Below are 23,119 nucleotides of genomic sequence, written 5' to 3' on the forward strand. Positions count from 1 at the left end.
AACCCTGAAGTTGTAACTGAAAGAAAGCATAAAATCTCTACAACCAGGAGGTCAACACAACAGTGCTTCATAAATAAAACGTTGTGCGCACCGGTGTCTGCTGGCTCTACAAACATCAGCTAAACACACGTTTCCTAACAAGCCACAGCAGTGCGTCTTTCACACGTGTGCTGCTCGGACTGAATGTACCAAAGGTGCAAACAAACACCAGACAACCCATCGGGCAGTTCCAGATTTTGAGATGGCGTTGCCCTGCTGAATTTGTGGAAGATACACACAGCTGCCCCCTACTGATTCAATACCAAAGCCCCCGAACATTCAGTACATACAGAGCCCTCTCGTTTACGCCTCTTACACTTGCAAATAATGTTATTTGAAACAGGAGCTGCCTCCTTCGGTAGAAACCACAGACGGGTTGGCTTTACAGGTATGAAAAAGCAACTCTTCCTTACACAGCAACGACCCCAAGTAAAGAAGTGATTGCTTCTGATAAAACGACTGTCCAAGTCCATGCCTGAGGGGTGCCGTTGGATGTGCACAGAGGGCACCCGAATAGGGCTTAGTCCCCGCACACAAAGAAGGGAATCGAGAGGGAGTTCTGAACCCCTCACTCTGAAGCCTTTGACCCCAGTTATTGTCATGTGGCGGATGTCGAAGTACGAAAATAAAGGACCCCTGAAAATTCTAGAAATTCATAGGACAGGGAAACAAATCTTACTGAAATAACATTCCTAGGCAACCATGGACCATACGAAAAACAAGTCCTATACAAAATGAAATGATATCTACATAGGCTCAGTGTACTGCAAGTATCAGTTAAAAGTATTTCATTTTATTCATATGAAGTTTAAAATTCTGAAAACGAGCATAATGAAACATCAATATCATCACATACAGTACACGACATTATAAACAAAAGATCATTTAAGACAACCGTAAAACAATTGGCTAAAAATGATCAGACACAAGATCGATATTTAAGAGGTATAAACCACGTGTGGCTAGATTCTTTTTAGGATGTTTTGCAATTTTCTCAATGTAGATATCATTTCATTATGAATAGGTCTTGATTTTCGTATGGGCCATAGTTGCCTAGGAATGTTATTTCTGTAAGAGGTTACTGAAAATATATCCCATCTAAAGAGCTTTGCATCCCAAGAAACTATTGTGTCTGGTGTGATTCTTGCCATGGCACAATGTAAAGGGCCCCACGCGAGCCACAGGTAAGCGATGCTGAGCTCTGACTGGACCCACGGCTGGCGAAGGTTTACAGCTGTTTCCTTCACTTTAAAACCGTAAAAGAATATTGTCACAATACCACCTCCTAGTGGCAAACCCCCTTTACAATCTCTCTAGACTATGACAACCCAATCTATCTGGGCTACCCGATCAACTCCGGATGAACAACTAACCAGATGACAAACTTGGCTTGCTCAACATCGCTCTAGCAGCCCCATCCTTCGCGCCTCGCAATGGCCGCCGCTTCGCTCTCGAGTGACGTTTAAAACCGTGGTCAATTTCGCATAGGACAGGGGATCAGTCCAATAAGGATTCTACCACAGCTAAGTTTAGAGTCCATATACAGGACCGTTTCCTAGGTTCTGCCCACCGTGCTCTGCTGGAGGGGCCAAAATCGCAAACTGACGCGTTCTGGAACAGAACAGTCTTGGTTGGTGCACGCCAGAGTTTACGCAGGCCCACAGCCCTGCCAATATTATCCTCTAGCCTCATCTTTCATCAGGGTTGAAGACTTGGCTGCTCAACCAGTGATAACCCACCCTCACCCCTCTCTATCTCACAATACTCCATTTTATCTCCTATGCCGACTTTCCGCACTAAGTGGACAGGTTTTATTAACAGGTATGTTTTGTGACACCATTGAGATACTCCAGGGAAAGTTGTGCTTTATGAAACAAAACAAAACATTAACAGTTCGAAGTGTGCACTACAAGTGTGAGGACAATCTTAGGGACAATGTTCCACAAAAATGGCTGCAGTTTGTAGTGGTCTTTTAATCCCTTTAACGTTCTACTGACAGCAGTTCACATCTCCTTCGTCTAGTCTACAATATCCATGAACTCAAGGTCACCTCAAGAAGACAAACTTTAAGATTTCAGGAGTCAAAATGCAAGAATGGGCACTTGTGTATATGCAATGTCAGACATATTTCTTAGCTTGAGAAGTGGAGTCGATTTTGCAGCTTGTAAAATAGATGATCCGACCTATCCAATAGTGGAGTACCACATCTTTTTGCCAGTGATGGTGGTAGATGGGGTGGTGAGTCCTAGGGGAGAAGGGTCTGACAAATTAGAATCTTTGTCAATACATCTTATGTAACAGAAAGAATACGTGGTGAACATGGTTAGCGATTAGCCAATATGCTTAAATAATGTACACACAGGCCATTCCCTGGAGGCTGGGACTGTGGACACCTGGATACAAAGGCATTTCTGGTTTTTGTTTATGCTGAGCAGATCTACTTGAGGCGTTCCCCAACTTTAGGAAATACGTTGCAATCAACCCCTCCTATATTTCCCCTTTGTGCATCTCTTGGTGGTCTGGAAAGTCGTGGTTTGTTCTGGGTAAGTGTTTCGCTAACATAGTTCTAATAAGTTTAAAGCCAAAACCAAATCTTTTGTGAAACCATGGATAACGGTGGGCGTCTCTGCTGTCGCCTGTAATACCCCGTGGATATATTTGTCTGAATAAACAGTCTTGTTTTCAGCTGTCTGAGGAAGGCTTCAAGGGATGAGAGCCCTGCTTTCAATTCCACGGATGCCCATCTCCCTTGACTCGTCAAGTCTTACAAGTGTGCTCCCCATCAGCACCCTTTTCCTGTTCCACCCCATTCACAGACACCTTTGTCTCAGAATGCGCTCCTCTCCCTGCACCACCCCAGGTAACCCTTCTCTTGCACGCTTGGACATCAATGACACTGTCTCCCCCACCATTAGCAGTAAATGTTCTTTGTTGATTTGGCGCTTTCTTGGCGGGTGAAATGGGGACAAGTAATTAAATGTAAACATGTTTCTGTGGTAATTCCCTTCCACTGCAATAGGACACCTTCCAACGATGGCGTTGTAACAGTGCCTTTATTGCCTCCTCCTACAAATTGCCACTCCTATTTAATAAAGCTGGTGCATTGGCTGCAGGTTAGTTAAGGCCCACCGGCTCCCATGGTCATTGCAGCCTTCCACAACAATTGATTTGCTTTTCTTCAGGTGTTGGGTTGTGTACTGCACCTTGAATAGACATGTTTTCCAGCTGTGTGCTCAACAACTGAATCAGGGAACATCTGCTTTAACACAAATAGGGCCTTTACATTTTGACTATCATGGGGGGGGGGGGGGGGGGGGGGTGTTACTTTGTCTTGCTTATGTTTTCATTCTACCCTGGGTGTGATTGCTTTGCCTTGACTGGCATTTTAAGATTCTGTTGTTGAGTTTATGGCAGCTGTAAGCACCAGTAAATACAGATTTGTTTTTTTTTCCACACTAGAAAGTGTTTTTTTTTTTTATCTGAAAAGCTGCCCTCTGTAGAACTTGCATTACAACCCATAGTTCGTCTGGTAGATGCATACTTCATCTCAGTCTGTACCTGGTTGATCTGGTTGGGATTCTCGGATACTATATTGGGTCTCGACCTAAATAAATGGAGTAGTATCACTTGTTTGAGCACATTATCTTTCAAGAATGTTGTATGCTCTAGATTCCAGTGAAATTTCTTTTTTTACAGCAAATTTTGCTCACAATTTGTGGTTGCGAGGGAGTTGTGGGTAAACCCTGAGGAAGCAGCTCCATTGAGAACTGCCTGTGATCGGTTGCATTTCGCTTGTGTCTTACATCCTCGTGTCCACAGCCTCCCTCAGGGGTGTAGGTGCTAGTGGCTTAGAGGGTATTTTTTGATTCAACTACAAGCACTGCGTCGATACCTCCTCTTGAGCAGCTGTCATTTTTTACTTCAAGCACTGCTTGGGCGCAGACCTTGGTATTGACGAAGGCCCTGTTCTTGAGGCTGGTGGTCATGCAGACCTTGGTATCGACAAAGACCCTGTTCTTGAGGCTGGTGGTCATGCAGACCTTGGTATCGACAAAGACCCTGTTCTTGAGGCTGGTGGTCATGCAGACCTTGGTATCGACAAAGACCCTGTTCTTGAGGCTGGTGGTCATGCAGACCTTGGTATCGACGAAGACACAGTTCTTGAGGCTGGTGGTCATGCAGACCTTGGTATTGATGAAGACCCTGTTCTTGAGGCTGGTGGTCATGCAGACCTTGGTATCGACGAAGACACAGTTCTTGAGGCTGGTGGTCATGCAGACCTTGGTATCGACGAAGATCCTGTTCTTGAGGCTGGTGGTCATGCAGACCTTGGTATCGACGAAGATCCTGTTCTTGAGCCAAATCCGCTCTTAGATCCATCTTCGACTCGAAGGTGATCCTCCTTGCGAGGTCACTTTTCGGGTTATTCAAATTCGGAGGCATGCCTGACCTGTGTTTTATTCTCCAGCAGTTAATCGATGTTTGTTTCAAGGCAGCTCTTCTTGAAGAACCGGCAGCGTCATGAGCACCACACTGGATCTTGGGCTGGCCCAGATCCTCCTCATCTGGGTTAAGATATCCTCCCGGGTGACAGCGCAATCTACAAATCTGCATAATATGACAATATTCCGCCTTATCTAGTTTGGCAATGTATTTAAACTCCTCACAAGTCTCCTGGGGTTTATCTGCAACGTCGTATATTGAGATATCAGAACGCCAATCACTACGATTCATCGTGGTGCCTCCGTAGAAATAATAATAAAAAACTGTAGAACTTCTTTAAAAACAGCAAACTGTTTGGTGTGAGGGACAAAAACAATATGGTGTCCCACTCCCCATGTACCATTCTCGCACAATCTGAAAACCTGGGAAGGTGAGGAAGTCTCAGTCCGAGCCCTTTTTTGTTTTATATTCCATCAATGCTCTGTTCCGTACCGAATTCCCAGACCTCCAGTTTCAACTCACTGTGTAGCTTCTCGAACCAACGCAAACAAACAGCTCTGACCCCGATGGTGGAAAAACACAACAATCCAAGGTGGAATCTGTGTCCCGGGGCATTGTGGGTTTAGATTGAATAATCACGAGTCATTCCAAATCCTTCTGTGCATGCCTGAAACCAACACAAAGACTTCAAAGAACAAGAATCTGTATTATTTCAAGCTCAATACCAGATGGCAGGAGAGCGCACAGCATGCAACCTACAACAACACAGGCTGCAAATACACACCGCCATGGACTCCTGGCAAGGAGAAGAGTGTTTCCCTTCTTACGTGCCCACGTCAGGGTAGGCATCATATAATGCATCCCAAAACAGGAAGAAGATACATTTTTTACAATATGGATCATATAAAGTAAGCAGGGACTGGAAGCAGCTCCCACCGGAAGAAGAAGTGAAGTCGAAAATCCTCATCCCAAAGTTCGCCCCAACCACCGCCTGTTCCCCCTCCAACCAACACAAAGGCAAATCTAGGCCGAAGGATGAGCTTGGACACCTAATGGGATACTTCGAAGAAAAAGAACTTCAATATAACTACCTGGAATTAAACAAGCACCTATTAGGTGTGAAAAGAGCAATCAGGGAAAATGAAACTGAACATAGCAGGGTAATTAAATGAATGACTTGGAGCATAGGGGTTGTGTCGATTAAGGGATAGATATGGGTCGATGAGCACCTAAAGTGATACAGCTTAAGGGGTACTTGTGAGAACCATTAGCTCACTAAGGCTCATTTTCTTGGCAGAAAGGGTGGAAAAATACCTGTAGGTTGGTGAGTTGGGGTCAGTTTTTGGGAGTGATCATTGATCACGTACATGTAGGTTGGTGAGTTGGGATCAGTTTTTGGGAGTGATTATTGATCAAGTGCATGTAGGTTGGTGAGTTGGGGTCAGTTTTTGGGAGCGATTATTGATAAAGCACCTGTAGGTTGGTGAGTTGGGGTCAGTTTTTGGGAGTGATTGATAGCCCTTTGCTCAGCCCCCTTTGGTGCCACCTAAACAGAGGCCCTTGCTTACCTGCAGCTCCAGGAATGTAGCGCTCCGGATACAGGTCCGTGAGGAAGAGGCTGTTTATAAGGGTGGACTTTCCCAGGCCAGACTCCCCTGTAGGGAAAACCAACATTCACAACATGAGAAAAGATGGACAATGAACAGGTTAAACATAACTACACTGCAAGACTTATCCCTGAACCAGTTACACACAAATGGCTTTTCTTTTCTCAAGAATCTCGACAATTGCGTCACTGAACTGAATTAGTAAATAGGAACATTTTGCAACAGTTCCTTTGCTTTTAGTTTATTTTTAATATAGCCTTCAAAGATCAGCAAAACTTAAATAGGGACGAACGCGTTCATCTTTGGGTTATAATATTTCAGAAGGGCCTAAGTGGTGGACTCTGTCCACCTCATCTTTTAGAATGCACTTTGGGAGGCTCGAACAAGCCACCCAGACACGTGCAGTCCGGTCACTGCTATCGTGCAAGGGTGTCTGTCCAGGCGTAACTGATCCATGCCAGATTTTCAAAATATCCACATAAGATTAAGTTACGTATAATGAATCCATATGAGAATTGTTTAAATAGTCAGCTGTTATCCTGAAAACCTGGTATGCGGCCGGGCCTTCCTGGATCTATGCTGGACACCCCGGTTAAAGGGGATGCCAGTATGATTTCAAATGAAGGCAAAAGCTGGGAGAGCAGCACTACCTCAATCTGAATTTAACACCAACGAGGTGACCTGACCACATGCGAAACGAGCACTGTCAAAATCAGCAGACACTTTTTCAAGGCTTGTTGTGTCACAAAAAAAAGCTTATTAGAGTAGCTGCCGGGCCCTGGCCAATATTTACTTAGTAAAAAAACACAACCACAAATATTGGTTAAAAGCAAAACTGTCAAACTAGGGTTTGGCCTTGTTTTATGTCCTGGATAAGACACCACTACACTGACCCCCTGGCCGAGGTGACCGTGAATGGAGAAAAGTCCCCAGTTTTCCAACTCTGCAGTGGCACGAGACAGGGATATCCGCTCTAGGCCCTGAAGCCCTAGGCCGCTTGGTTTTGAGGGGAGCCTGTCACAAAGGGGCTTGCGTTGGTCTACTGACTGGGAGGACAATCTCCCTCTGTGCAGATTACATCCTACTCTACGTCGCGGACCCAGTTTTTACCCTGGGCGGATAATGCACATATTTACTCTATTCCGTTGGTACTCCTGTTATACTATTAACTGACATGAGTACCCATATCTCTCTCTCCCACTGGGGTGCACCGCGCCTGCCTTCTGTTTCTATTACTTGGGGATCTACATAAAGGGAGATCCAGTCACTTTCCACGCACACAACTTGAAACCACCGCTCACAAGCCTGCAAATTGACATCTAGCAGTGGCGGTCCCTGTCTTTATCACTCCTTGGGAAAGCTGCCTGCACCGTTTTTATATGTACTCCAAAGCACACCCTATCCAGTCCCGACATCCTATTTCCGGGCGATTGCGAGTGTAACTCGCACCCTTCTGTGGCATGGGGGCTCGGCTAGCACTGAAAAACTGACAAGTAGAAGTTATTTTGCATGCACTACCACGGTGAAGAAGGGTATGGCAAAGACCGCTCTATGACCCAGACAATGTAGTCAAGTGGGGACGTTTATCCACATAACATGGAGCTGCCCGGTCCTTCAGTCCTACTGGGAATCTATGGTTACTTTTCTGAGTAAGGTTTGTGGGGGCATGGTTGAGTTAAAGGCGAAGTGGTGCCACCGACCGTACCCAAACAGAGTAGATCTGGATGGCCCTGGGGTTTGATAGTGGCTAAACAAGACATTGTACAAATGTGAAGGGCACAGCTTGCCAGTGTTTGAGTGACTGAGTGGGATATGGATAGGTGCGTGTTGGCGGAGAGGGAGTGGTCTATGAAGGTAGAGGCTGTCCAAATAACTGAACCAAGTCTAGGGAATTTGAATGCCTACTGTGGCGATATATGGCCTTCCATTGTAAGTGGCAATCATGATGTACTCCGCCTGGGGGGGGTCCAGAATTGGCAGACACCTAATGAAACGCTGAAATGGAGGGTGGAAGTCTGGGGACCGTTTGGGATGGATGGGTCCTGACTGCTGAACACCTACATTCTTTTTGATGCCACACCGTGTACTTGCTCTTGTTCTTTTGTTTGTCTCCATACAATAAAGAAACCTTTTAAAAAAAATATGTTTGTTTTTGGTCTCGAATCCCACACATTGCCATAGCAGAAATAGCACTGAAGGGAGTTACTTTGTGCGTGAACGTGCTCTTGTGAGAAGGGTTGGGGGCTAGATGTGGCCCAACCCATGGCTCGGCACAGAGCTGGGATGCTTCTTTGAGTCCCTCCACACCTGGATGTAGAGTAACAGACTCGAAGCCCAGCCCCCCTCCCCCCCTCTGCCACACATGATAAAACGTTTCTTAAGTTGGCAGCTCTGCACCAAGGACACCCTGAACTGACTGGCGGGGATTATTCTTGTCAACCAATACATGAGTCCTGGACCCTAGCTGCAGGAATGTCGGAAAGAGTAAAGTGCTACATTTATAGACGGTAAATTAAATTAATAGATTTGTGGACTACTGTTCATGTCCTTAGTAGTCAGGTCTTGGGGAGACAGTTTACCCTTGCATCATTCTAAGTCGTAGCCACAGGTTTTTCACTAAAAAGCTACAGTGATCGCCGATATCAAACTGATGTATGAGGGAAAAAACACATTCACAACAAAGAAGTCAGTTGCTTGAGGAAACAAAGGCAGTAAATATGAGCTTTATTTTTCTGACGGTCTAGACTTAAGCATCAATCATGGATAACAGAAAATTGACTCACCGACCACCATGAGCGTGAACTCGAAACCCTTCTTGACCGATTTCCTATGGACTTGGTTGGGTAGGTTGGCAAAGCCCACATAGCCGGCGGAGTCTGAGAACTGGAAGAGAAGGAGGATTTCAGATCGCCATACCATCGCGTCTGTGCAGTCGAACATTTGGATACGGCTCACTATGCAAGCAGACAAGACCGCCCCAAAGTATAAACTACACGGATATCGACTCACAGCTAGTCGCAGCCAAGACGACCAAGGCATAAAAATACACATTCAGACGTCGATCACACACCAAACCGCTCCTCTCAGGGGATCATCACCATGAAAGATTTGTCAAACCTCACCACTATTATTCAATTCGTACACAAGACCGCAGGTGAAGCCAACACAACATCACAAACAATTCTAAATGTGTGCAGGCCATTCTTGAACCTTTGTGAGATGGCAGAAAAGTTTGGAACACGATCAGAGAAATTTCACACACACAGTCACCTGGGCAAGGGATAGTGACGTGGGCGTCAAAGGGATCAAGACCATGGAGCATGGGACCTGCACTGAAGCAGCCTTCCAGTCAACTGGATACAAGGGGAAGGGCTTCGGATACCCTTGAGGGAAGTGAAACCCTGTACCTATGGCGCAATGCCCAACCTTAGAACAGATCTGGTTGCTGTGAAAGGGACAAAGTTCTGCTTGCGATACTCAGCGTGGTTTGTCCATTGCGTGCTGACGACACTTTTGCTTTAATGTCTATGGTAGAACGCTAAAGACAGTTTTAGAAATTAGAGCTGTTCCGGAACGAGGAAGCATTTACGGCTTAATCTGAGTAAATAAGTTGGGATCAATGACAAAGACAGTCAGTCTCATCTTTTGGATTTGGCACTGTTGACTTGCTTGGTTTGCCATTATTTTTTGCAATGCTACTCAGCAGTGGCAAAAAAAGTCACTACAATGCAAGAGGGCACATGCGCCCTGTCACTTCGATAGTCGCTGAGGAATGACCTACACACATCTATTGTTTAAACTGTTTCTGAATGACGGTCACCAATCTTATTGCAATAAATTCCAAACTAGAAATGTGTGTATTAAGGGCATTTTAAAGAAAGTAGAAGCCCAGTCAAATGAGAAGCTGGCAAACGAGAGACGCGTAAGCTATCCAATTAATATCTCTATCTCCCCTTGCCTGCATGGTTGGGAAGGGAAGCTGCTCTCCCCTGCTATCGAAGCAACAGCAACAAACAGAGGACTACTGTCTCGATCTGAACTACCTGGCGGCCATTTTAGACTAGTCTCTATTGGACTTTAGCATTTTAGACTAGTGTGAAAGAATGTCTGCCTTAGACTAGTCAGTATCACTGGACTATTAACTAATTCACTATATAAACTGACACTAAGACCTCACCACTTTAGACTAAGCCCAACTACTGTACTCTGACACACACCTATCCGTGTCTTGCAACCGACTGTTTGCAGGTGTATTCTGATGTTTATTTCTATATTCTTATATTTTATCTATAGATTTATATTTTATCAGAACTATTCCTCCAATTGTACTCTGCACTACTCTACACAATTCTGCAACCTGCACCCATTTCTCACTTTTATCTCCTGTAACTCACCGACTGCTACCCCATATAGTGTAGGTTTATATTTTATCAAAACTACTCCTTCAAGTATACTCTGCACTACTTTGCACAATGCTGCAACATGCACCCACTTATCACTTTCCTCTCATGTAATTTACTGACTGCTAACTCATAAGTATCTGCCTATTTTTGCAGTCTTCTACCTCTACTTGTATCTTCTACATTGCTATTTACAATTAGTTTGTGTATTTAAACACTCGTGTGATTAAGTGCCTGCATTTAGTGCAACATTATACCTCTATTTGTATTGTGTACATTTTCGTTTGTGTAAACTTGCACATTTCTCACTTTTCTTCACTGTCAATGTACCGAGCACTACCTCAAATTGTTCTGGCGAATAACTAGTATTAATATTGTTGATATGCACCGTTTGACACCATTTATATTTTTATATTTTTGTATATTTCGTTACATTGTGTAAGCTGTACTGTCTGCTGCCTCATATTTCTTCATCCTTTAGTGTACACTGTGTAAGCTACACCCATTCACACTGTTTATTTTTGGCTGGCACAGATTGCTACCTCTTTATCTTGATTATTTTGACTATCTTGTTACTCACTAGTGGCATTTGTGTACCACGTAATTTACTGCCGGCATAGTGCTTTACTCAGATTGCTACCCCTATATGTTAGCTATTTTTGTTACTCACTAAGGTCACTTGTGTACCATGTAACCTACTGTCTGCATTGTTCTTTGCGCACGTGTCGCGCTATCATCTACCCTCCCACACCCACCTTTACCGCCACACTCACCTACACATATACCGCCATCCCAGCATGGAGCCCATCGGCAAGCACACATATAAAATCAACTGCCCATCCGCACTCACCAAAAAAGCAGCTAAACGCTTTAAACACAACTTCCTGAGGTCTCACCCTGAAATCCCCTTTGTCGACACCTACTTCTCACCAGTCAATGGATCCCTTAACATCGATATCATCTTCCACACCTCTTGCAGAGCTCAATGGAGAAAAATGTTCCTCACACTACTCACTGTCTCCACCACCAGGAAATCCGCTCACTGCTTAACTCTCTCCATCACACCTTCCCAACTCTTCCTAGGCAGAACCACTATTACTATCTACAATAACGGGATTGTCCTAATTCAATCCACAGACAGGAACCTGGAACTACTAGACAACCTGTTCCCCACTTTCAAAGAGAACCTCTCCAACCATCGGACCTCCACTCACATCCCCTCCAGTATTATCACCCTAGACCTCACAGCCCCCACCGACAACTCTTCTTACATAGCTCAGCACCAGAACAACATACACCTCACCTCCTCCCCCAACACAACAGTCACTCACCCACCTGCTGCAACCACCCCACACTCCGCAATCACAGACATAAATAACCTCCCATCACACACCAGCCGACCCCACACTCCCACCCCGGTGACACCCACTCATAATAATCCCACCCATCCTCTCCCCCCTGACACCATAGACCCCGCCCACAACCCCTCTAACCTAGTTCAGCACCAGATCGACACACATAGCGACAAATCCCACACCCTGTCCACCCCCTCTCTCAGCCCCCACTTCCACACGCTAACTAACCATACAGAGCACACCACATCGACTATCTTAACTCCCCCGCCCCACGACAGGACCATCTCCAACCTCAACTCCCCCCCCCACTCTCAGCCCTCACTTCCCTTCAGGCTCCCCCTTCACCACCATCATACACTCCACTTCCACCCCGCTCTCTCCGCCTGCCATGAATCCCCGCCTCCTCCATACTTCATCCACTCCCATCGCCCCCTTACACTCTCTCCCTAACACCAACCCGCACGACGACAACACAGAGCCCTGCATGAACACTAACCCTCCCCCCCACCCGCACGCTAAGTCCCAGGTCAGCCACCCAACCATGACTTCCACCCCCAGCACTAATACTCATCCCACGCTAGACAAGATTATGTCCTTCCTCCTACAACTCAAAGAAGAAATTCACACCATCAAGGAAGACATGCACACCATCAAAGAGCTGCTCACCACACCCCCTAGACTCGCCTCACTCACCACCACCCCCCCTCTCAACCTGTTCCCCTCCCGTCCCGACGACGCTCCTAAGCCATGTCCCTCGCTCCGGACCGCGATCCATGCCCACAATCGCAACAAGCACAACCGCCGCACTCACTGGACCGCGATCCCCGCCCACAATCGCAACAACCGCCCCCTTCGTACATGCAACCCTCTATCGGACCTCGACACTCTCTCCCTCCTCCGCTCCTACGACCAAGCTCCCCTAAACCTCACAACTGCCTCACACCTCCCCATCCCCACACACACTCAAACCCCCGCAAATCCTCCACTCTTAACAACAGAGTATCCGTCCCAAATAACCTTAGAAAAGTCCCCCTCTCTCTAGTACCCTCTTCCTCTCCAGACACACCCAGTCTCAAATGCACTCTCCTAAACTGCAGATCGGCTTCTAAACATTCCGCCGCCATTGCTGATCTCATCCTAAGATTGGACCTTGACCTAATCATCCTGACTGAAACCTGGTTAACCGAATCCTCTACACCTATAATGGACATTCTGGTCCCCCCCTAACTACCACATCATTAGGCTTGACAGGTCTGGCAAGATAGGTGGCGGAATCGCATGCATATACAGGAACAGCCTTTCTGTTCTGACAGTTTCCGTGCCGTCCCTACCCTCTCCAACTTCCTACGAATACATCTGCCTCGATATCATCAGTGATGGCAAACCGATATGCTCTCTCCATGGCATTTACCACCCTCCCAGAGACCACCTCATATTCGCCCAGCAAATGATGGACCTGATTTCAACCAACGCAGGACGACAGCTCACCCAAATATACCTGGGCGACTTCAACCTCCATTGGAACGATCTTAACGATGCGGTGGTAAATAGTCTTAAAAGCTTCCTCAGCGCCCTGGACCTCACACAATTATGCAACAGCCCAACCCACGAGAAAGGCTCGATCCTCGACCTTATCATCGCCAAAGAGGGCGCTACTCAACTTGAGGCTATTCAACCCTGTGACTGGTCAGACCATCATATTGTTACATTTCACATCAATGAAAAAGTCAAACTCAACTCTGTTCAACCCACCAGACCTAAAGTCTGGAAAAGAGACCTGAAAAGACTCAACCCATTATCCTTACCCACGAACAGTCGCGACCTCCTACTCCCCCCTACTGGCGTTACAGATGTCCAATCCCTGACTGACCACTATCTTAGCGCAGTGACCTCAATAATTAATGAGGCTGCTCCCTTGCAGCTAAAAAGAGTCTCCGCTAAAATCTCCAACCCATGGTACGACGGGAGTCTCAATGAAGATAGACGAGCCATGAGATTGGCAGAGCGCACCTGGAAGACAGCTCCCTCTGCACTACACCTGAAAACACTGAAGAAAAAGAGAAACGCCTACTTCAGGAAAATAAAGCGCTCAAAAGCAAACTTCTTCAGCCTCCAGCTCGACCAAGCAAAAAAAAAAAAAAAAAAAAAAAAAAAATCGCCCTAGAAAACTGTTTGAGTTAATCAGAACACAAGCCAAGGAACAACCCCAACCTCTCAGTACCTTGCACGAAGCACCCTCCTGTGAAGACTTCGCCACTTTCTTTACCCAAAAAACTGACAACATAAAGAATGATCTCCGCGCTGACGCAAGACTCCACAGCACACTCAACTGCATAACACCCACTGAACCTAAAAACAATGCAACATGGTCAACCTTTGAAACCTACTCCGAAGAAGAAATAGGCAAACTGCTCAACACCTTGAAACCTTCCAATCACCTCTCGGATCCCCTCCCTGCTAACGCTGTCAAAGATTTCATCCCACTGCTCCTTCCTCTCTGGACTAAAATCATCAACAGCTCGCTCCAAGAAGGAACCATCCCTGACTCCCTCAAAGTTGGACAAGTCACACCTTTGCTAAAGAAACCTACTGCCGACCCATCTGACCTAAACAATACCGTCCCATTACCAATATTCCCACTCTCGCCAAATTATTGGAAAAATGCGCTCAACTACAACTGACTAAACATATCGACCTGTTTGATCTCCTCAACCCGCATCAATCAGGCTTCCGAGCAGGACACAGCACTGAAACAGCTATGACTCACATAATTGACGACGCCCTTCAAATCCTAGACCAAGGTGATACCTGCCTCCTCATCCTGCTTGATCTCTCTTCGGCATTCGACACTGTCAAACATGAGAAGTTACTCGATCTTTTGAGCACAAGAATGGGTCTTTCTGGGACTGTTCTCAAGTGGTTCACCTCCTTTTTACTCAACAGGTCGCAGAAATTCAAGAGTAACAACCTGATGTCCTCGCCAATACCTGTGTCGTTAGGCGTCCCCCAAGGATCTTTCCTATCACCAACCCTGTTCAACCTAGTTATGGAACCTCTCACCACCTTGCTCCAAGCATCCAATGTACTTTTTCACATGTACGCAGATGACACCCAACTATATCTCAAATTACAATCCCCCAACGACATTTTACTACTGAACTCTACGATCAGAAGCACCCAATCCTGGCTTGCTGATAATCATCTCAAACTCAATGCTCTGAAAACAGAATTCCTGCTGATCACACCTCCCGCGAAGATCCCCATCACGCAAACCTGGCTTAAACAGTTAACTGCACTCAATGTCCAACCCATCATAGTGGACTCAGCGAACTCTTTAGGCATAACCCTCGACTCCAACCTTAACATGCAGCATCATATCAGCAAGGCTACTAAGGGAGCGAACTTCCAAATCAATACACTGAGGAAACTTAAACCCTTCCTACCAGCCAAAAACTTCCAAACTGCAGTACAAGCTCTAGTAATCCCGCGAATTGAATACGGCAGCACCGCCCTTTGCGGTCTCCCGTTAACCAGCACTGCACCCCTAAGAGCCTCTCTAAACGCTGCAGCCGTACTCATCACTGGATCAAAAAAACACTTGCACATCACCCCTGATCTGAAAACACTGGACTGGCTGCCTTTTGAAGCCAGAATACATTTGAAAATCGCCTGCATGACACACAAGGCTCTACACCTGAGCTCTCCCGGATACCTCACTCAGAAGCTGTCAATCTCTGGCGGCTCTAGAAAAACTAGAGGCACAGACAATCTTCTGCTAAAACCTCGAAGATTCCGGAAGGTAAAAACCTATAAACGCTCCTTCTCAGGAATGGCACCCAGGATCTGGAACTCACTCCCTCCTGAAACCAGGCTCATCTCCTCCTTCACACTTTTTAAGAAAGAAGTAAAAGCTATTTTTATAGCCAAATACACTTGACCTATTAGCGTGGATTTGGAAAGACCCTGCTCCGACCTGTATTACTTTGTTCGAACTCTATGACTATGTATTTCACCTGAATTATTGTTGCTACTAACTATCTTCGCACACATTTAAATCGCTGTTCGAACTCTATGACTATGTATCTCACCTATATTATTGATGCTACTGACTATCTATGCACACACTTAACTGTTATATTCGTATTATTGATGTGCTGTACTACTTATGTGTAACCCCACTCTCTTGCTGGCATTCCCAGCCGTGTAAAGCGCTCTGATATCTGCAAAGATCCTGTTCGCGCTATATAAAACTTTCAAAATAAATAAATTAAAATAAAATAAGAGCAAAGAACTGGCCCAAAGACTACTGAATTTTGTACTTTACCATATTAGGAAAAAAAATAGGTCTTTAACAAAAGCAGACTACAGGTCAGGACTTAAAAGCACTGGCAAACCAATAGGCCTGGAGACCTATCAGTGCTGCCAATACTTGTTTATTTAGGAAACGTTTGTGTGAAACAATTTGAACACATTTAAATATGCGTGCGTACACACAAACACACACACACACACACACACACACACACCCCTTACAGGTAGCCATCTTTGAATGCTTTTTAAAACTTTTTTATAAATAAAAAAAATCCAAGATGGGCACACTTCTGCCTGCACACAAGCGCATCCATCTTGGAATAGTTTTATGTAAAGTAAAAAAAAAAAGTTTTGAGATGGCCACTTATGCAGCTATCTTAGGAGGGTTAACAAAAGCGATTTTCAAGATGGAGGATGCTAACCGTCCACGCACGAGACTCATGCACGACGCACACTCCTACAGACAGTAAAAGCCAGGTAGCAGTTCAAAGAAAACTACAGTGGTCCTCGCGCAAAGAAAAACAAGAGGACAGAAAAGAGATTTTGGTTTTTCCATTGAAACTGCACACATTGGCAGCAGTTCCTGCCACTGATGGAGACTATTTTCTGTGTGGATGACAACCTTCTGATGTGAGAGAACACCGTCCCTCACACACAGAGCATCTACTGGCTGAAATGGGCAAACCCATCTATACCATCCCTCACACACAAATGATCTACTAGATGAAATGGGAAAACCCATCTCTATACCGTCCCTCACACAAAGAACCTACCGACTAAAATGGGCCGACCCCATCTCTTTACCGTCCCTCACACACAGAAAGGATCTACTGGCTGGAATGGGCAGACCCATCTCGCCATGTGTGTGCTGTGGCGAGTGAACACCAAATGTGAATGCCACTACAAGAGACCACTGGATAAAGAGAGAGGGGGTGGGGTGTCTGTCTAACACCAGACCTGGAAAAAGCACACTTCCATGCATATAGAGGATATTGTAAGCTGCACATGATTTGGAGATGGCAGGGTGTATACCAATTGTTAATGGGCAATGTACGCACTTCTATGTCGAATTCAAGAAATACAATTTCAGTAGACTATGGACACTTGCATAGCACATAAATACCTTAGAGCAGTGGTTCCAAAACTTTTGACTCTTGAGGACCCCCATTGACTCACCACTGGAAGCAGGAGACCCCCCAGCGATTTTTGCGATTTAAATTTCAAACATTAAAAGATTAATTCGAAAAAAATAAACACATGTACACACAAAACAAATTACTAAGGATTTTAGTATTTTATATTGAAAGAGTTGGTAAAAAACAGACAATTTTAATGGGAAGGTTGATACTGCAGCTCTGTGAATACCTTTTAAATGGTTACTATTATTTCGCAGTCTAAGGCTCCTGCTACTGCCAGGGCCAGAGTGGAAACCCAAAGCAGGCCTGGCAAATATTTTCAGACCAGTCCCCATACAGTGCACTCCAAGTGTAGTGAGTGAGGCTGACCACTACAAGGGGGGCTTTGGGAGGCTCTCCCGCCAGGAAAATTTAGAATACAATGGTGCATTCTACAACACATTTATCATTATATATTGAATTGTATTAGCTTTTAAAGAATAGTAAATGATGACCTTACTATGCACCAGGATACAACAATCTTTGTTGGGGTTTTTCATGATTCCCTTGTTATCACCCTTAAACAGTACCTCCTATTTCTCAATAGCACATCGGTCACATGTATTTCATTTGTTTTATAACATCTCTCATACCATTGCAGGATGTCAGAGCACTGTAAATCAGTGTAGAGAAAATGTTACGCAAGGCAAAGGGGACTACAATGTGTAGGATTCACATGTCATTCATACTGGTAGAAAATTACAAAAAACAATTTGATGGACAGAATGTAGATCAATGTCTTACATTCACCCCAGTACAAGGATCTGGGCCTAAATCCATCGTTTTTGCACTCCACACCACCCTGGGTTAGATAATGGCTTTATGCAAATCAGCTCTGACCCTGTGCCCCATGGGAACAGTCCAGTCCGAACTACACAGCCATATCTTTCCCAGACCGGAATCAAGCATCCGAGGACCGGACCGGTTTCGAGGTAACACCTCTCATCAGCCCGGCTAGCTTGACTCCAAGGGTATACTCAGACGTGAGTCCTTTGCTCATTGCACCATCAGGATTCAAGCAAGCCGGGCCGACGACGGCTGAAATGCCAGAAACCGGTCCCCGGAAGCTTGTTTCCTTCCCAGTGTAAGAATTGGCTTGGTAGTTTGGTTTGCCCTGTTCCCATCATGCACTGGGACAGGAACAGACTAATTTGCATATAGCCAGGTTCTGAGCTGGGATGGTGCAGTGAGCTAAAAAACGGTGTTGGATCTAGCCCTGATCTCTTGACTGGGTGAGAGTATTCTGCTTAATTCAGAAACTCTGTCCATCACCACCCCTTGTTGTTATATATTCATACTGGTAGGCATTATTAAAGAGTGCTTGGTCTGGAAAAGCACAAACTCAGGATTCAAAACCTAACACAGTGGTTAGCATTGACTTTAACAATAAAAATGTATTTCCAACTAAATAAACCCCTTTAGCAGCATTAGGATAATGAAAGACTGGGGAAAAACACAAGTTACTAACGTGTACCATGCAGTGTGTAAGTAGCTCTTTGATGACAGTGTATAGGTCACTGTGCTAGATTATGATTGTATCTTATGAGCTGAAGAGTAACAAAATAATCTAGATGACAAAAGAAGTAATGCACTGACCTATGCACATAAAATACTGTTTTTTTAAATGCATGGTACGCGTTCTTTGCAGCAGGCATATTAACCCTCTGTGCCACAATAGATAAGTCAAACCTGCCACTGAACACAACTCTCATCTCTCTCCAGCAGGTACACTAATCACTGATGTTATCGTGACACTTTTATTGTTGCTCAAAAACTGCTAATTCGACAAGGAATTTTGGAGTGCTTTTAATAGTGCTGCCCGAGGACCCCCTGGGAATGTGCCAGGGACCCCTAGGGGTCCACGGACCACAGTTTGGGAAACACTGCCTTAGAGCGTCTCAAGGAACTAACAAAAGCTTCAGAACAAGTGTAGCCTGAGCAGTGGTTTAAATGCGGTCCAAATATTGCAAGCCCATCTACCGTTTGGAAGTCTAATCCAAATGTTAGAGGCTTAGAAGGAAAAGCAGAACTTCCCTGAGGGGTTAAGCTGTATTTTGGGGTGAAGATACAGTTCCTAGAAGCACTGTATAGTGTCTGGTGTGGGGAGTAAAGATGATTTCAGATGATAAATGTTCTGGAAGTAAGCCATAGAGACAACTAAAAATGGAAGCAGGATCATTTAAAAGAGAGTCAAGCCTTAATGGGAAACCAGTGCTTAGCCTACCTAGCCTTAGTTATTTACATGAGCTCTTTCACACTTGCACGTTTTAGCTATCTGGGACCAATGTATGGAGGTGCCTGGGAGTGAAGACAAGCCTCTGCTTAAACCACAGCCTTAGAGAGGTGCAGCAGATGGGGAGAACATTTTCCTGTCTTTAAAACCTGGAATCATTTGGCAATCATCTTCTTAAGAGTGCATTATTGGATTGGCCATTGGATTCATTTCCAGTAGATATGATGCAACCTTATTACCAGACAATGAGAATCTTGGTAGCATGAATGGGATGAAACTGTCCTTTCGGAGCTACAGTATAGTATGCCAGATGCAAGCACCAAGCCTCAGTGTGAAGAGCGGAAAGCTGGAGGTGATCTCTGTGGAGACCAGGGTCAGTAAACAAGTGAGACCTATTTTCACAATTAAGATGCTGGTTTATAGACCAGTAAAGAAGAGAAACTGGGGTATTTTTCCTAAAGAAACTGAGGGTTAGGAAACATGCACACTTCCATGATGACTTGTGAGTCGAATGAATGATGGATTCCATTGCTCCAAGACTCTTGGCATAAGTTGCTCTCAAGGTGCTGAGAAAAAACAACATCACTAACACTATTGCTGAGGCAGCAGTAAGTAGAAATGTGCAACTCAAACAGATGTAACACGAGCACGGTAGAGTAACACATTATCACATTGGTAGAAATAGAGGAAGTTCTTCTAAGCTCCACCATCGAGGGCAGGATGACCGGAGTAGCAAGAACACAGCGGCATAGCTGGTATACAGGGCAGGATGCACACAGACAGTGATATTCATGAAAACTATTCACATGACACACGAAAAACGAATGCCACAGTTGTGTTCACTGGTACCGAAAAGTGACTATTGTTTATGCAAGAAACACCACTCTGGGAAAGGACGATGATTTTACTAACAGTGGAAAGCACAATTAGCCACAATAACACATTACACTAATGATACACAAAACATGATCTGAGCATGTGCTTCACAGACTCACCCCCTGCTCCTCTAGAGGAACACGTGAAAAAGGAAAGAAAGAAGGAGTTTACTGACAGCAAAATAGAACAATATTTTCAAAGTCAGAAGCAAACGTTGGGAAGGTTTCTCCCAAATGCAGAGTTACTCCGTCCACTAGTCAAGGAGAGAAGAGGGGTCCACCTCTTTGAATGGACAGTCTCATCAGTCTAACAAATGACTCCATCCCTAAGTCTAACAAATGACTCCATCCCTAATACAAAGCACCTAAACTGGGCAACTGAGGTGGTACCACGCCCTATTCCCCCCAACTCCATCCTCCCCGCCTTCAACAGGAGCCACACCGGGCTACAAAGTGGGCAGCTCATGTTACTCATTTCATACTTCATGGTGCACCCTAAAATGTGTTTATTAAGGCAGTCTAATTTGGCAACAAACAAAATGTTTGGACCCACACAAAACAGCCAAAGTGGGTGTGCGTGGGGAGGAGGGCGGAGGAGTTCAGGGCACACACATCCGTGGACTATTTCTACGATGAATCTCCTAAATCGGTGTATGAATCGGGTGGGACCAGCAAAGACTGGATGGGCCTGCTTGCAGCAGCAGCGCCCGCCTCCAGCGCCCGCTAGCAGCAGCAGCGTCCGCCTCCAGCGCCCGCTAGCAGCAGCAGCGCCCGCCTCCAGCACCCGCTAGCAGCAGCAGCGCCCGCCTCCAGCGCCCGCCTCCAGCGCCCTCTAGCAGCAGCAGCAGCGCCCGCATCCAGCGCCCTCTAGCAGCAGCAGCGCCCGCCTCCAGCGCCCTCTAGCAGCAGCAGCGCCCGCTAGCAGCAGTGCCCGCCTCCAGCGCCCGCTAGCAGCAGCGCCCGCCTCCAGCGCCCGCTAGCTGCAGCTGCGCCCGCCTCCAGCGCCTGCTAGCTGCAGCTGCGCCCGCCTCCAGCGCCCGCTAGCAGCAGCAGCGCCCGCCTCCAGCGCCCGCTAGCAGCAGCGCCCGCCTCCAGCGCCCGCTAGCAGCAGCAGCGCCCGCCTACAGCGCCCTCTAGCAGCAGCGCCCGCCTCCAGCGCCCTCTAGCAGCAGCAGCGCACGCCTCCAGCGCCCTCTAGCAGCAGCAGCACCCGCTAGCAGCAGTGCCCGCCTCCAGCGCCCGCTAGCAGCAGTGCCCGCCTCCAGCACCCGCTAGCAGCAGCAGCGCCCGCCTCCAGCGCCCGCTAGCAGCAGCAGCGCCCGCCTCCAGCGCCCGCTAGCAGCAGCAGCGCCCGCCTCCAGCGCCCGCCTCCAGCGCCCTCTAGCAGCAGCAGCAGCGCCCGCATCCAGCGCCCTCTAGCAGCAGCAGCGCCCGCCTCCAGCGCCCTCTAGCAGCAGCAGCGCCCGCTAGCAGCAGTGCCCGCCTCCAGCGCCCGCTAGCAGCAGTGCCCGCCTCCAGCACCCGCTAGCAGCAGCAGCGCCCGCCTCCAGCGCCCGCTAGCAGCAGCAGCGCCCGCCTCAAGCGCCTGCTAGCAGCAGCAGTGCCCGCCTCAAGCGCCTGCTAGCTGCAGCTGCGCCCGCCTCAAGCGCCTGCTAGCTGCAGCTGCGCCCGCCTCAAGCGCCTGCTAGCAGCAGCTGCGCCCACCTCCATTGTCCACCTACAGCACTGCCTAACTTGATTACTTGTGGCTCTTTCCTGCTGCATTTCGCTACCAGCAAACAGGCTAGGGTCATGAAGATGCTACAAAATGCCCACATTAAAATGAACATTTACATTTCCGTTTACTTACCTTCACTTTATCACCGGCCTGAGACATGTTTCAATGTGAATTTGAGAACCTGAAAAACAAACAAATCAAGGTAAGGATAGAACAAGCAGAAACAGAAGGACAGCAGTGAAACTTTGGTCAAATTAATGCTTTCGCCAGATAATCTACTTCTCATTAAAAATTCTGAAGGATCCCGCACGAGTCAAGGCTACGAGGGCAGAGGGTTTATTTCCATCAGATTTAAGGTGAGCAGAAAAGCTGTAATATAGAAAAGGTTATGAACGCCACTGAGGTTTTGGTTATATATGGACTTTCCAAGGTGTAGGGACACACACCAGGCTGTGGCACGTATGGAAACTGCAGTCCCGACAACTAACGCCAGGGTAGGACACCCTGAATGATCCAAGCACCTGAGCATTGCTTCCCGTTCAAGGTGTGAGTGCGGTGCTTATCCAGTTGGCCAGAATCGTGGCGTCCCTTAGGTGCCACTTTGGGCTGGGATGCGAATTATCAGCAATTGTTAGATCTGGGAGGCAGGGGAATTCAAGGCCTTTTCCTAGGCAGTACCTACTATGAACATTTGTTTATGAATGGTGCCATCTAGCTACCCACACTGGCTAGCCAATTGACTACCTTCTGGCCACTTGGAACTCCAGGAGATGCAAAGTTTACCAGTCAAGTCTTACCTTAGGAGGTATTACAAATTCAGACACAATATGAGTCTGTAGATAAAGCCCAAAGCTCAGAGCCACCTGCAGCCCCCAACCACACTGACCATACCATCTTCTTGCACTAACTGTAAGCAAGGGGTAGTAAGCTTGCCTTTCAACAAGCCACTCTCAACAACTCCAAC

At 46.5% G+C, this 23,119-nt stretch overlaps 1 protein-coding gene across 1 annotated transcript in view; it reads right to left on the reverse strand.

The window, feature by feature from the left end:
- The window catches only part of LOC147678877 (septin-2), a 323,184-nt gene that overhangs the window by 262,936 nt on the left and 37,129 nt on the right, over positions 1–23,119 (reverse strand). The window contains exons 2-4 of the mRNA XM_086942642.1: positions 22,288–22,336; positions 8,873–8,972; positions 6,051–6,137 (exon numbers count right to left, since the gene is read on the reverse strand). Of these exons, the coding sequence (XP_086798768.1) occupies positions 6,051–6,137; positions 8,873–8,972; positions 22,288–22,314 (214 nt within the window). The 5' untranslated portion in view covers positions 22,315–22,336. The remainder of the gene's footprint in view (positions 1–6,050; positions 6,138–8,872; positions 8,973–22,287; positions 22,337–23,119) is intronic.

Source organism: Lissotriton vulgaris, chromosome 11 (assembly GCF_964263255.1).
Source record: "Lissotriton vulgaris chromosome 11, aLisVul1.2, whole genome shotgun sequence".
In the NCBI taxonomy this organism is placed as follows: Eukaryota; Metazoa; Chordata; class Amphibia; order Caudata; family Salamandridae; genus Lissotriton; species Lissotriton vulgaris.